The sequence below is a fragment of the Scardinius erythrophthalmus genome, assembly GCF_964197995.2.
Source record: "Scardinius erythrophthalmus genome assembly, chromosome: 3".
Classification (NCBI taxonomy): Eukaryota; Metazoa; Chordata; class Actinopteri; order Cypriniformes; family Leuciscidae; genus Scardinius; species Scardinius erythrophthalmus.
Window position 1 is genome coordinate 8,468,781 of NC_138223.1, and position 12,656 is coordinate 8,481,436.

At 37.0% G+C, this 12,656-nt stretch overlaps 1 protein-coding gene across 4 annotated transcripts; it reads right to left on the bottom strand.

Annotated features, from left to right (window-relative positions):
* Positions 1-9,928, bottom strand: ubn1 (ubinuclein 1). 4 transcript variants are annotated; one of them, XM_081360868.1, is made up of 16 exons: positions 8,945-9,928; positions 8,590-8,688; positions 8,216-8,314; positions 7,964-8,101; positions 7,178-7,275; positions 6,595-7,024; positions 6,450-6,520; positions 6,239-6,368; positions 4,814-4,923; positions 4,559-4,672; positions 4,315-4,458; positions 3,899-3,949; positions 3,687-3,726; positions 3,130-3,594; positions 2,069-2,306; positions 1-389 (listed from the first exon to the last, which is right to left on the bottom strand). In XM_081360868.1, the coding sequence occupies exons 1-16, from the start codon at positions 9,173-9,175 to the stop codon at positions 307-309; spliced, it is 2,541 nt and encodes an 846-aa protein (XP_081216994.1). In that variant the 5' UTR covers positions 9,176-9,928; the 3' UTR covers positions 1-306. The 4 variants fall into 4 exon arrangements, with proteins under 4 accessions (XP_081216994.1, XP_081216993.1, XP_081216995.1 ...); XM_081360867.1 differs by having other exon boundaries at positions 4,814-4,932; XM_081360869.1 differs by having other exon boundaries at positions 1-838; positions 4,814-4,932.
* Between the last annotated feature and the right edge of the window lie 2,728 nt (positions 9,929-12,656).

Below are 12,656 nucleotides of genomic sequence, written 5' to 3' on the forward strand. Positions count from 1 at the left end.
AAGACACTTTATTTTTCCACATTATCCCTTAAATTTTTTTTTTCCAAAGTCATTTTCAGTATGTTCAAAAACAAAAGCAAGTGCATGTTCTCTGCATATTTTGCAGCATTACTCCGTAACTTGGCTATTGTACTTAAACAGCCCTGAGATCAATCCACTGGCATCAATTCATTACCCAGTCCAACAACAAGAAAACAAACAAGAAAAAGTGCGATCTCTGCCTTTAACAACAGATTAAGGTACAACAGATTCTGAGTTCCTTTACTTTTTCATTGCACACATGTACTTAAAAATAATAGTGGTAACCTACAACACATGTAATTTACTATTGTTCCAGTTACTTTTCATAAATAGGTCAGGATTGTGGATCTTCACTGATAAGATGGCCTCTGAGAGAGAGAAATGAAAGTTGCAAAGTTATGAATAGATAAGTAGTATATCTGCCTTCAAGTTTTTAAAGTAAGTGCATTACAAGTGCATAGGACTGCACTGAGGCAACATGGCTTGTCATCATTCAAATTCTAATCTTAATACTGTGATAAAAAAAAAAAAAAAAAAAAAAAAAAAAAAAAAAAAAAACTTACATTATTCTGGATAAGGGCATTTTTACTGCAAATAAACAGTTAAATATACAAATGAAAAGTCTCTTTGCCAAGCCATAATCTGCTCCTTTAATTCAAATTCATATCCATGTTCAGTCATATTAACTCCATCTTCAAGATCTTACAAAAAGTGGAAAATTTTGCTTTATGCATCAGCAGTCTTTAATCTCATTCTAATGGCCATTAATGTAGTTTTCTCTGAGTGTTATGACCATCTGTGTGGATCTGGCTTCCATCTGTGTCATAAAAACAAAATTTTATTTAATCTCTCAATATAACTGATGAGATGGTTAAATTAAGCCAGCATTACATTGAACAATCAACATGAAATGGCACACATGACCCATTTTACTTCCATAATTTGACAGATTTCCATGTAAAAGAACATTAAAAGATGGTGGGACTTCATTTTATTAATTGAATTTATCATTTTTTTTTAAAAGAATCCAGCACAATAAGACCGGGAACATTTATTACAGTAAAATGAGTCAATTTTGGTTTCATGTTGACTTTAAAACATTACAAAACTATAAGACTGACATCACAGAGTCTAGTGTATGATGTCAAAGAAAGAAAGAAAGAACTAAAAACTAATGTACTAAAAATTGTGTACCTTGTATTGATCGGTCAAATTTATTTTTTATAATAATAATACATTATTTTTTACTATATTAATAACTAGAGATCCTTTGAACTAAAACAGACTAAAACATTACTGCGTAAATGTCAAATTAAGTTAAACTATTAATAATAGTATGCTACAGAAAAACAGGAGAAAAAAAAAAAGATACATAACGCAAGCAAACATCATGACGAACACAATAAATAATGTGGGCATGTTTCAACTGTCCCTATGGGCTTTTCTAAAGGTGTGTACATTTACCTAAACCAAAGAGCCATGGTGTTAAAGAATGAAGAGGAGCAGAAGAGGAAACAGGGACAGACAGAAGATGAAGCGTGCTAGAGCACAGCATGGAGTTACCTGAAATAGGAAAGAGAGGAAGAGGAAGAAGAAAACACCAGGATGACAAATGCAACATTACAACAATGGAGCAAAGTGATTTAAACAACAACACACCAGAGTTGAGCTTCAGCTCATCCATTCTATCCAATGCACATGAAGACAAGAGTACCAAACCTCTGGTGTAATGTTACAGATATCATGAATTTATCAGTTCCCTGTGAAAGGTGAAGCGTGTCATTTTTGAAATGCTAAAATGGTTTTGGGAAATTTGAAGTTGAATGCATTGTGCATCATATAAAGCAGAAATATTTGAAGTTGAATGCATTGTGCATCATATAAAGCAGAAATATTAAGAGTAGCATGCAAGCGTTTAAGAACCTGCTTGGAATCAATTCCATTTGGTGCAGCAACTGGAGCATAAATCACACACTTCACCTTTAAACAAACAGAGATGATTCTTAGCAAGTTCCCATGCTTATGTTCAGGATTAATATCTGCTCACCGTGTGCGAGACCATGCTGGAAAGTTCCAGGTGCTGGGCCAGGAAAAACAGCTCCTTTACAGCCCTGAGGCTGTCCAGGGATCTTGGTGCCAGGGCTCAGTCCAGGGAACGGGAGAGCATGCAGGGGGGCGAAGCTTGGTAAGACTCCCGGCTGGACTGTGGTGGGATAGGAGGATGGAAGGAGAGATAAAGAAGGGGTGGGAAGCGCTGGGTTCCCACAGGAGATCTCACCAGCTGCCTGAAATACAAGCAAAGAAAAAAAAATGAAGTATTAGTGATCGTGTCTGTCACGTGACAAATGAAAGACTTGGAAGGTAAATTAATTATTTATGTTCCCTGTAAATTATTTTTTTACTGCATTATGATGATTTCTTAATTCAGAATTTGATCAAGATTGCGTAGGTGGATGTGTTCGGGGAATTTGCCTGTTAAAAGTATAACATTTAAAGCCTCTTAAATTAATGAAATGACTCGAAAACAGATTCGTTCATTTTGATGAATGAGATCGAACAAGAGAGTCAGTAAAATGATCCAAACTTCCCAAAACTATTAAGTATTATACAATTTTATTTAAATTTAGGAAAACCTTAATGCTTCAGGCAAATCCCTATTTGACTTCAAAGAAATTGGCTATATGAATTAAATTATGTATTAAATTGTTCAAAAGTGACAGTAAAGATATGTATTTTTTTAATACTGTTATTTTGAACTTTATATCAAAGAATGTTTTAAAACAAAATGTACCACTGTTTCCACAAAAATATTAAGCAGCACAACTGTTCTCAAAATTGATAAAAAAAAAGAAAGCCTTGATCAACATATTTGAATGATTTCTGAAGGATCATGTGACACTGAAGACTGAGTAATGATGCTGAAAATTCAGCTTTGATCACAGGAATAAATTGCAACGAACAACAATTATTTTAAATGGTAATAATTTCACAATATTACTGAATTACTATTACTAAATATTTAGGAAGGATTTTGTATGACACCACAACTTATATGATGATCCACATGCAATAAGCAACCAATATGCGTCTTTCTTGTGAAGAACTCACGGCTGCCAATGAAACAGGGGTGTCACCCATTGTGGTGGTCGTGAGCAGCCGGGCCACTCCATGCACCACTGATGGACAGTCACTCTGAGCTCCATCTGGGGGAGCCACCAGCGTCAGTTTAGGAGTCGCCTTCTCTCCAGCCCGGAGTCGCTTTGAATCCGAATCCATAGCAGACTTGGTCCACATCATCTGGACCGATCCAGCACCCTCTGCGGCCACCGGACTTCTCTGAGTGCTGGTATGATGGCTCTCATCTCTCCCCATCCCTTCCTCGTGGTTCTGATTAGATGGATGTGTAGAGAAGGTGGCAGATGTTTGTGTGTTTGATGGAGTTTTGGCAGTGGTGCTCAACGTTGCTGCAACTTCAAGTTGCATGCTTGCAGGTACACCCAGACGCTTGCGTTTCAGAGCTGGTGGGCCCTGAATTTCCGGGTTATTCTTACTGTCCTCTGGGGCGGCGCTGACCTGTGCATTTATTGGATAAAACAAGGTTTAGAAACAGAAGTCTAAAAGAAAGCAACATTCAAGACAGGGTTTTGCTAATTTTTCGGATGTACCTTTTTTAGTTTTGTTGTACCTATTGGTTTCTTCCTTGCCCTGTAAAATAAGGAGCAAGGTTTTATTAACATTTACAAACTTTGGTTAAGTTTAATATTAACCAAAGAAGACTCCACTTTGTTCATTTTTGTTAGAGTTAGAGTTAGAGTTTTTCTTCAGAAACATTGGCTAAATATCTGGTAAGTGCGTAGTAGTGTAAAATCATACTTACACCACACCAGTGATGTGACCGTGTGCTTTTCTCGTTTCTATAAGCAGAATCCTTTTGAGACAATGATAGAAATTCAGAAATTCAGGAAAAAGGATTTATAATTATAGATATACACACATGCACAAACACAAGCGTTCAAAAGTTTGGCATGATGATTTATTTATTTATTTATTGATTCTTAAGAAATTAGTCACATTTGATCAATTTAATGTGTGCTTGCATGAGATTTAGTGTGGTATCAGACTTTTCCGAAGACGAATATAACAAAATGTTTAAGAGCAGTTTAAAAGCAATAAATATGCACAGAACAAAGGGACATTGTGACCAATTACCCACTTTCTTTAAATATACGATTTCTCTTATATCGATACAATGATGTCCAAAACTTCAGAGTCTTTATGATTTGATTGGTTTACCTGGATTGCATCCATCCTTTAGGCCACAGTGGTTTAACATCAGCCTCCAGGAATGCTTTCAGATACTCCTCCAAACCAGAGCACGCAGGCGACTCCGAATCATAAATCATCATTTTCAAACTGACAATCTCACAGAGCAACTCCCTGGAAAAGTCAATATTCATTAGATTAATAGAGTGTTTGATGAAATGTACATTTAACTCTTTTTTCTATATTTAGAACTTTTAATAATCATGCATCAGACCTGATCTCTTCATTCCATCTGAATCTCTTGCGAGGCCCAAACACTCGTTTTCCACTCCTCTCCTCCTCTTCCTCGTCGGAACCATCAATCGCCTTCTCTTTCTCAGCCTCGAGCCTTAAAACACACAAAAAAACATCAAACAAACAAACCTGAGGTTGTATTCTAACAAACTGCATATCAATTAAAACGTCAGTGAATGCATAGTGATACAGTGAAAGTGATCAGGTGTTCAACACATTAGGAATGAGTGATTACTTGGCAGCTCTGGCTTCAGAGTGAGCTTGGCAGTGACTCTGGAAACGGGTGATCTGTTCAGGCATGGACCTGGACACCACATTCTCCAGCTTCTTCAGCAGCTCCTGCAGCTGTTCATCCTCATAAGACACATGACCAGCACATTAAGCTTACAGAGACATTAAACTGGATATATACACACACACCACAGTAAGGTCTTTTCAAATGTTTTTGACTATTTCTTATTTCTCACCAAAGCTGCATTTATTTGATCAAAAAAATACAGTAAAAACTGTAATATTGTGACATATTACAATTTAAAATTACTTTTCTATTTGAATACATTTTAAAATGTAATTTATTCCTGTGATGCAAAGCTGCATTTGCAGCATCATTACTCCAGTCTTCAGTGTAACATAATCCTTCAGAAATTATTTTAATATGCTGATTTGCTGCTCAAGAGACATTTAATGTTTTTGTGGACGCGTGATGTATTGATTTTTTTCAGGATTCTACAATTCATTTACCATTTATTTGAAAGGTAAATCTTTTGTAATACTGTATATTAAGTGTTTTTACGGTCACTTTTGATCAATTTAATGCAGTACTCATTTCTTTAAAAATAAATAAATAAATAAATAAATAAAAATCTCTTATTGACCCCAAACTTTTGAACAGTAGTGTGTGCGTGTATTATGTAAATTTATAAAAGCTTACAATTTGTTTACATTTTGAATGTTTAATTATGATCAATGATTTTGGAAATCATGTACAATAAGACCAGGAACAAGAAAGGTATTAATAAAGTAAACAGGATCAATTTTGAAGGAATAAGCTTTTTTTGTACTAATTAGTAGGGATGTCCTGACCAAGTTTTTTGTGTTTTTTGTCATTGAATATTGAGTATCTGCCGATACGGAGTCCCGATCCGATACTTGTATTTTCCTAGTGCTTGATGCACATTGCAGAGAGTTTCTCAGGGGTTCAAATGTTATAAAAAAAAAATAAAAAAAAAAGGAGCAAAAAGGGGGCATAAATCACTACAGAGTAATTCTAACATAATTAATACAGCAATTATATTTATGGGCCTATATATATACACACATTGTATAAAGACATTGGTAGATGTAAACATTATGTTACTATGGTAAACATTGTAAACAGAATCTGCGGTACCACTAAAATGAATATAGGACCACTAAAATAAACTTTTTTATATTTGATAGAATTATTGCAAGAAAAAAAAAAGTGGATTGAAGGTTAGAAAGCATGAAGCTCTCTGTGTCCGAAGACAGACGCAACCCTTAAAGCAACGCGCTATGGCAATGACATCTCAGATAAAAATAACTGCTGACGTAAAATAAAGGATCAGGCTTAGAATAGCAGACACGGATAAGATGGGATGGTGATGTTTGCTATGCTGAGGTGTCAAGTACGTTTACAGACCTGCTGTAGATTGTGGAATTTTTTGGCTCTTTTAACCAGAGTGCCTTTGCTGCAGGACAGTTGCGACGCCAAGTAGGAGAAGATTCTGGAGCGTACTTTCCCATTAAGCTGTTTGGAGTTCAACTCCACGCTGAACACACAAAGAGAACGAATCAGTGCAATACAATCAAGATGTTACCTGTTCTGTAATAAATCATGTGATGTAACTTACTCTAGTAAAACACTGTTGAGCTCTGAAGACAAAATCTCCATCTTATTTTGTCCTTCAATTTTCTTGACAGCCTAAAGAACAAAATAAGTCATGTATACCTGCAAACTCTCGTCTAATCCTCTAAAGCCATAAAAGCAAACAATACCTGTGAAAGTTGCTTAATGTGTTGCTCTAGTGTAGGTGGAAGTCCATCGGGGAGTAATGTGGGGATCTTCTCAGTGACGGATGGAATCGGAGCTTCTCCGTTCTCTTCCAGGCTTGGAGAACAGACGTTCTGCGGTTCCCCCAAGAGCCCGTCCAAGTCAAAGTCTTGCTCCGCTGCTTTGACTGCTTGAAGGAGGTCGTCTGCACTGGCAGAACCAATGAGTGTGAGAAGAGGGTCAGATGATATGGGTGGTTCTTGAACCTCAGCTTGCACGGTGGGACCAGTGTCGTTGAGAGCATGTGATTCTCTCTCTCTAGCATTGAACATCTGCAGCTGCTGAAGCTTTTCCTTGTGGAACTTCTTCAGCATCTTATCAATACTTAGCGGCTTCTTGTTTTTCTTCTTTGTAGATGATTTGTCTGGTGGGGTGCTGAGAAGGAAACCAGAAGAAGGAAAAGCAAACAATGAGGGCATTTGAGAAAGAATCAATGGAAACCTTGTTCTTAAAAGGAGATTGTGTTTTCTTCACAGTAAACATTGTAGGCTACTCTTAATCTAAACTGATCTCTGCAGCAGCAAAAACCTCTTCCTGGGTTCCTCCTCTTCCTTCTTAGCAAGCATGTCATCTTCTCTCTTTTTCTTCCCAATCCTCTTGTCTTTGCATTGCTTAAGCTTTCGTTTCTGAGAGAGGAATCAGACCAAATGAGATAATGTTGACAAATGGAAACAATTTTGCAAATCTTTTGCATAAAGCTAAAGAAATATAGCTGGTTGTTGCCGGTTTGTTTGCAAGATAGTGGGTACAAAACTATGGAAGCTTGTTTCCATCACAGAATAAAAAATACAATTTTTGACTTTTTCCTCTCACAAATTCTGACTTTATAACTCACAATTGCAAGTTTATATCTCCAACTTTGACTTTTTTAACAATTGCAAGAAAAAAGTCAGAATTGCGAGATAAAGTCAAAATTACAAGTTTATATCTCGCAAATCTGACTTTATGACATGCAATTGTGAGTGAAGTCAGAATTGCGTGATACAAATTCGCAATTGCGAGAAAAGTGCAAATTGCGAGTTTATTTCCTACAATTCTTGAGACATTATAACACGCAAATGCAACTTTAGGCTATATCTTGCAATTCTAACTTTTTTCTCACAGTTCTGACTTTATAACATGCAATTGCAAGTTTATATCATGCAAATGTGACTTTTTTTTCCTTGCAATTCTGACTTTATAACACGTAATTGTGAGTGAAGTCAGAATTGCGTGATATAAACTTCTTCTATAAACTTTTTTTAAACTTTTATTCAGTGGCGGAAACAAGCTTCTATACAAAACAGATGGAAGGGTAGTCAAATGTTCACGCACCTTGGGTTTAAAACCACTGTCCTCAAAATCATTCTCGTTATTTCCCTCATCAGAGGCTGGCCGGAACTGGAGAGTTCCAGAGTTGATGTAGAAGCCTCCATATCTGGTGGTGAGACAAGCTGGGACGAGCTCATCATACTGTGGCATGCAGGGAAAAAGAAGACTTGAGTAAAACATGCATGTGTTCTATAAGGGGAATAATCGGATAAAGGTGGTTTTAGCATCTGGCTAAAAACAGTGGCCTGAACTCACAGCCTCAGAGTTATCAATGAATGAATCAGATTCATCATAACCAAAGCCTATATCCACCAGGTCCTGTAATCTGTCTTTTTTTCTTTTGCAAGCTTCACCCTAAAAGAAGGCAGATATTAGTGTAGTAGAAATACAACTTAAATAACACCATCTCTATAGTGCAATAGTGCAATATATTCGAGCCGTTTAATTCCACCTTTACCATAGTATGGTCAATTAAGGCAGTCTGGGATATTGTTTTGCATTTTGACTCTTGATATTTACTTGTCTCCTCCACAGCACTTTGACAACTCAGCTTTAATTTGCTAAATGGTGACATAAACTTACTTGTGATTAATCTAGAAATATGACATCTTGGCAGAATTCATACTCACATATTTCGCTTCAAACTTTCTTGCAAGTGCCTCCATTTCATCTCTCTCCCTGTCCTCCACCTTATCCAACGTTTGTAGTTTCTTTTTCTCAGTGGTTTCCTAAAAATGAGAGAAGAGAGAGAAAAAAAAAGGCCCGGATACCAGTGACTTTCCTAAATTCACCTGGATTAATCCTTGACCTTTTATGGTACCATTTTTTATTTATTTATTTTTATTTATTTTTTTGGTAATAAAACGAGACACCCATTTATTGGAACTCAACTCAAACAGTAAACAATGAAAATGCAAAATTATATATAATATAACAAGTAGCCAATAATAATCAGAAAATACATACATGTCAATGATTGTTTACCTTTGTGCTGATCAAATCCGGGTAGCAAAACTCCGGGCAGCGTTGATCATCCGGCTCGAACAGCTTCAGTTCCACTCTCGTTGAAGCGTGCTGGAGTGGTGGCGATCCGGGCGCAAGTAAACCCTGTTTGACAGGTTGGTCACTGGCATTGGAGACAGTGGGGACGGTGGGAGAAGGAAAGTGTACATTGCTTGAGATTGCGGTGAGGTGAATTCTTCGTGGTGCAGCCATTGCTCAGACCGATAGCAACGATCCACGATTCTCCCCGAACAGGTGCGCGTTTGCTTGATTAATTATGAACCTGTGACGCCAATTGAAGTCAGTCATTTTCCTGCCTTAAAAGGGAAGCTGGGTAACCTGCAGGCCTGAACGACACCATCTGGATGTTTCAGCTGACAAAACCGTTTCAGTCCTTGGAGTAACGATTAGGATAACACAGGCTTAACATTGGTATTTGTAGAGTAGCCTAGACCGTTTATTATGTGGAAATACTTTACCTACTTGGTAAATTAACGCAAAATGTTATTAGCCTAGCACGTTATGAAAACAAAACCTGACCAAACCGTAAAAAAAACCGTAGAAAAATCCAACCACGCACACTACAACGTTTGTAGGACGTTTATTTTCTTTTAATTTTTGCAATGCTAAACTTACCAACTGACAAAAATGTAACCAGGTAGGCTAAATCGTTTAAATTTGAAGACACGTTTTACCTCTCGAGGTAATTCTATCAATAACTTGTACAATGTCATATTTGACTACATGTGCAGAGATAAGAATAAAGCTCTGATAATATTCCTATGATGTGCCTTAGTAGGCTATCCTATAACTTTTATTCAAACCTGCGCGTGAGTTATTAAATTACAAGCCGAAGTCTCATTTGTCTGCATCCTTCTACTTATTTGGTAAACTCTAGTTTGAAAGATGTAGGCCTACGTATGGCAAAACATTATGATGGCGATAACGTAAAATCCGATAGCCTACAAGTTACGAAATCATACATGGGCTATTAATGGATAAAATAAATTGTATTTAATCCTCCATAGGCTATCACGGTTTATGTGCTCGGGTTATTTCTATTGATTAAACAATAGTTCAAAAAACAAGAACATCCATTTATCCGTCTTCCATGCCGCCCATAGGCCTACGTTAAGCGGGGAATATGATGAAAAGCGGTCAATAGAAGGTTAGGGGAACGTTCTCCCAACCCAAAAATAAAAAAACGTCCCATTTCCGTAACGAAAACTTTCTTGGCTAACCAAAAACAAACGTTGCAAATATGTTTTTGGGAACGTTCCCAGAACGTTCTGTGAACCCAAGACTACAGTTCCCAGAACGTCCTGGGATCTAAAATGTGTTAGCTGGGATGTAATTCCAGGTTGAATAGCCTAATTAGTTTTTAAGAAGTCGCGATGTAGGCTACGCAATTGCAGCGTAGTAAAATTGCATCGCCTGTTCTATCTATGATATTGGGTTTCAGATTACAAATGTTAGCCTATCACAACATTTTCACGATTTAAACATTTTAGAGATTAGTTCTGATTGCTGGCCTTTCGAAAATTAACCATGGTTTTACTACAAAATAAGAAACATGGTTATTAGGCTATAGTTCAACTATGGTAACCACAAAATAACCATGGCTTTGCCACGCTAACCAAACGGTATTACTAGTAGGCCTACAACTGTGGTTATTCAAATGGTAATCATTCCGCCAAAAAAAACATGGTTAATACAATTGTAACTATATAAAACCATGATTAATTTTCGTAAGGGAGGTGGGAGCAAACGGGACGATATTTGTGTGTTTGATTTGGGAGACCTACAAAATGTCTCTAGGAACCTGTTTGGGAACTACTGCCATTTCTGAAGAAACCTCTAGAAATAAAACATACCACAGATGTTTATCCATGTCATGTAATGGTGATTCGTTGATATGCGGTTTTGTATGGCATGTTCTGAAGTCTCCAGCAGCCAATCTCTTCGTGAACGCTGAAGGATTTCATTCTATCTCCGCGGCCCTCGGTAAAGCGCGTCGACACGCCGACAGTCGAATAATCTCCATACAGAATGCGCTCGAATTATCATGGCAATGGAAGATTATTGTTTTCAGATGCAGAGCGCAAACAGGAGACCGCCAGGCTTTATCTCTAATATGGATTGATCGATGGTTCGCTTTATCGATCAGAAGACTTTCTGTTCGATAAAATATTGACGATCTGGTAGCGATACATCTTTACGAGACACATCTCATCACTAATATGGACACCCACAACTATTTCCAAAATCACAGTTCACTGTTGTCATTGGACGGACCACAGCTAGTCAGTTAAGTCGTCATCATCCTGCGCCTTACTTTTTCACTAGGAATTGACTAGTGTAGCAATAGGCTACAAATAGTTGAATGTAGTTTCCCGTTGTAGTTCCGCTGATGTATACAATCAGGTACGGTTAAATAACGATAGCCTATACTTAAGGGTTACATTTTCCTCCTTTTCTCATTTAACATGCATCCATTATAAATGTCGTGACCCACACGGCATTATGAATCGCTTTAACCCAACAGTAGCTACTGTGCTTTGACTGTAACAGTCACAGTAGGCTACTATAGACTAGTACAAAATGAACCCGATAGCGCTGTCCGTGGTACTGAATGAATTCTGTCTATTTATATTGAATCAGAAAGACATCCACCGCTACATACGTACGGACGAGCCTTTTAAATACATGCACGGTAAGTGTAATGAATGATATCCACTGCAATTATAATGTATTTGTATATATTTTTTTCTGCTTAGTTGTATTTTTTGAAGAGGTTATGGTCTGCCTAAGCTACTCTATTAATCCAAATAGCAGCAGCTGTCCCTGAGATTTTTTTTTTTTTTTAAAGAAGGCTGTTCTAGTCAAATAATACGATTGAAATAAAGAAATTGATTTGACATTCATGTTACTTTAAGAAACACTTTCAGTTTCAAGCCTCTGCTGGATGTAAAGGTGACCAGTAGATGGCAGCAGATTTCTTAAAACCGAAGGTAATGAGTGTTTATCAAACTGTGTCAATACATTGGGATGAAGTCAGTGCTGTCACATTAATGGACAACTTTTTGTATTTTAGGCTTGATCAATATTTGATAAAAATATTTCTAAACAGTTTATTTTTTTGTACTACCTTTAAAGGATGATTCAAAAACAGCAGAATGACCATGAAAAGAAATTAAAATTATATACCAAGGCTCTAAATGCTAGAATAATTTAATGATTTTAATTGATTTAGAATTAAATTATCTATGTGCAATTGTGTCCATTGGACATAATTTTTTTCCAGTGTGTGCGCGTGTGCTTGTTTTTCTATCCCAGTGGGGACTTCAACCTGAATGCACACATACTCATGGGGACATAAATTGAGGTCCCCATGAGGAAACAAGCTTAAAAATCATACAGAATGAGCTTTTTTGAAAATGTACAAATGCAGAGAGTTTTCTGTGATGGGTTGGTTTAGGGGTATAGAGTTAGTGTAAAGGGATAGAATATACAGTTTGTAAAGTATAAAAACCATTACGTCTATGGAGAGTCCCCACAAAGATAGCAAACCAGACGTACGTGTGTGTGTGTGTGTGTTATACTGCCTGTTCAACAAATTGTAAACCTTGAGGTTCAGGTTATGCTTTGCAAAAGAGATCACAGTGAGGAGGCACTTCCTGCATCCTAATAAGGA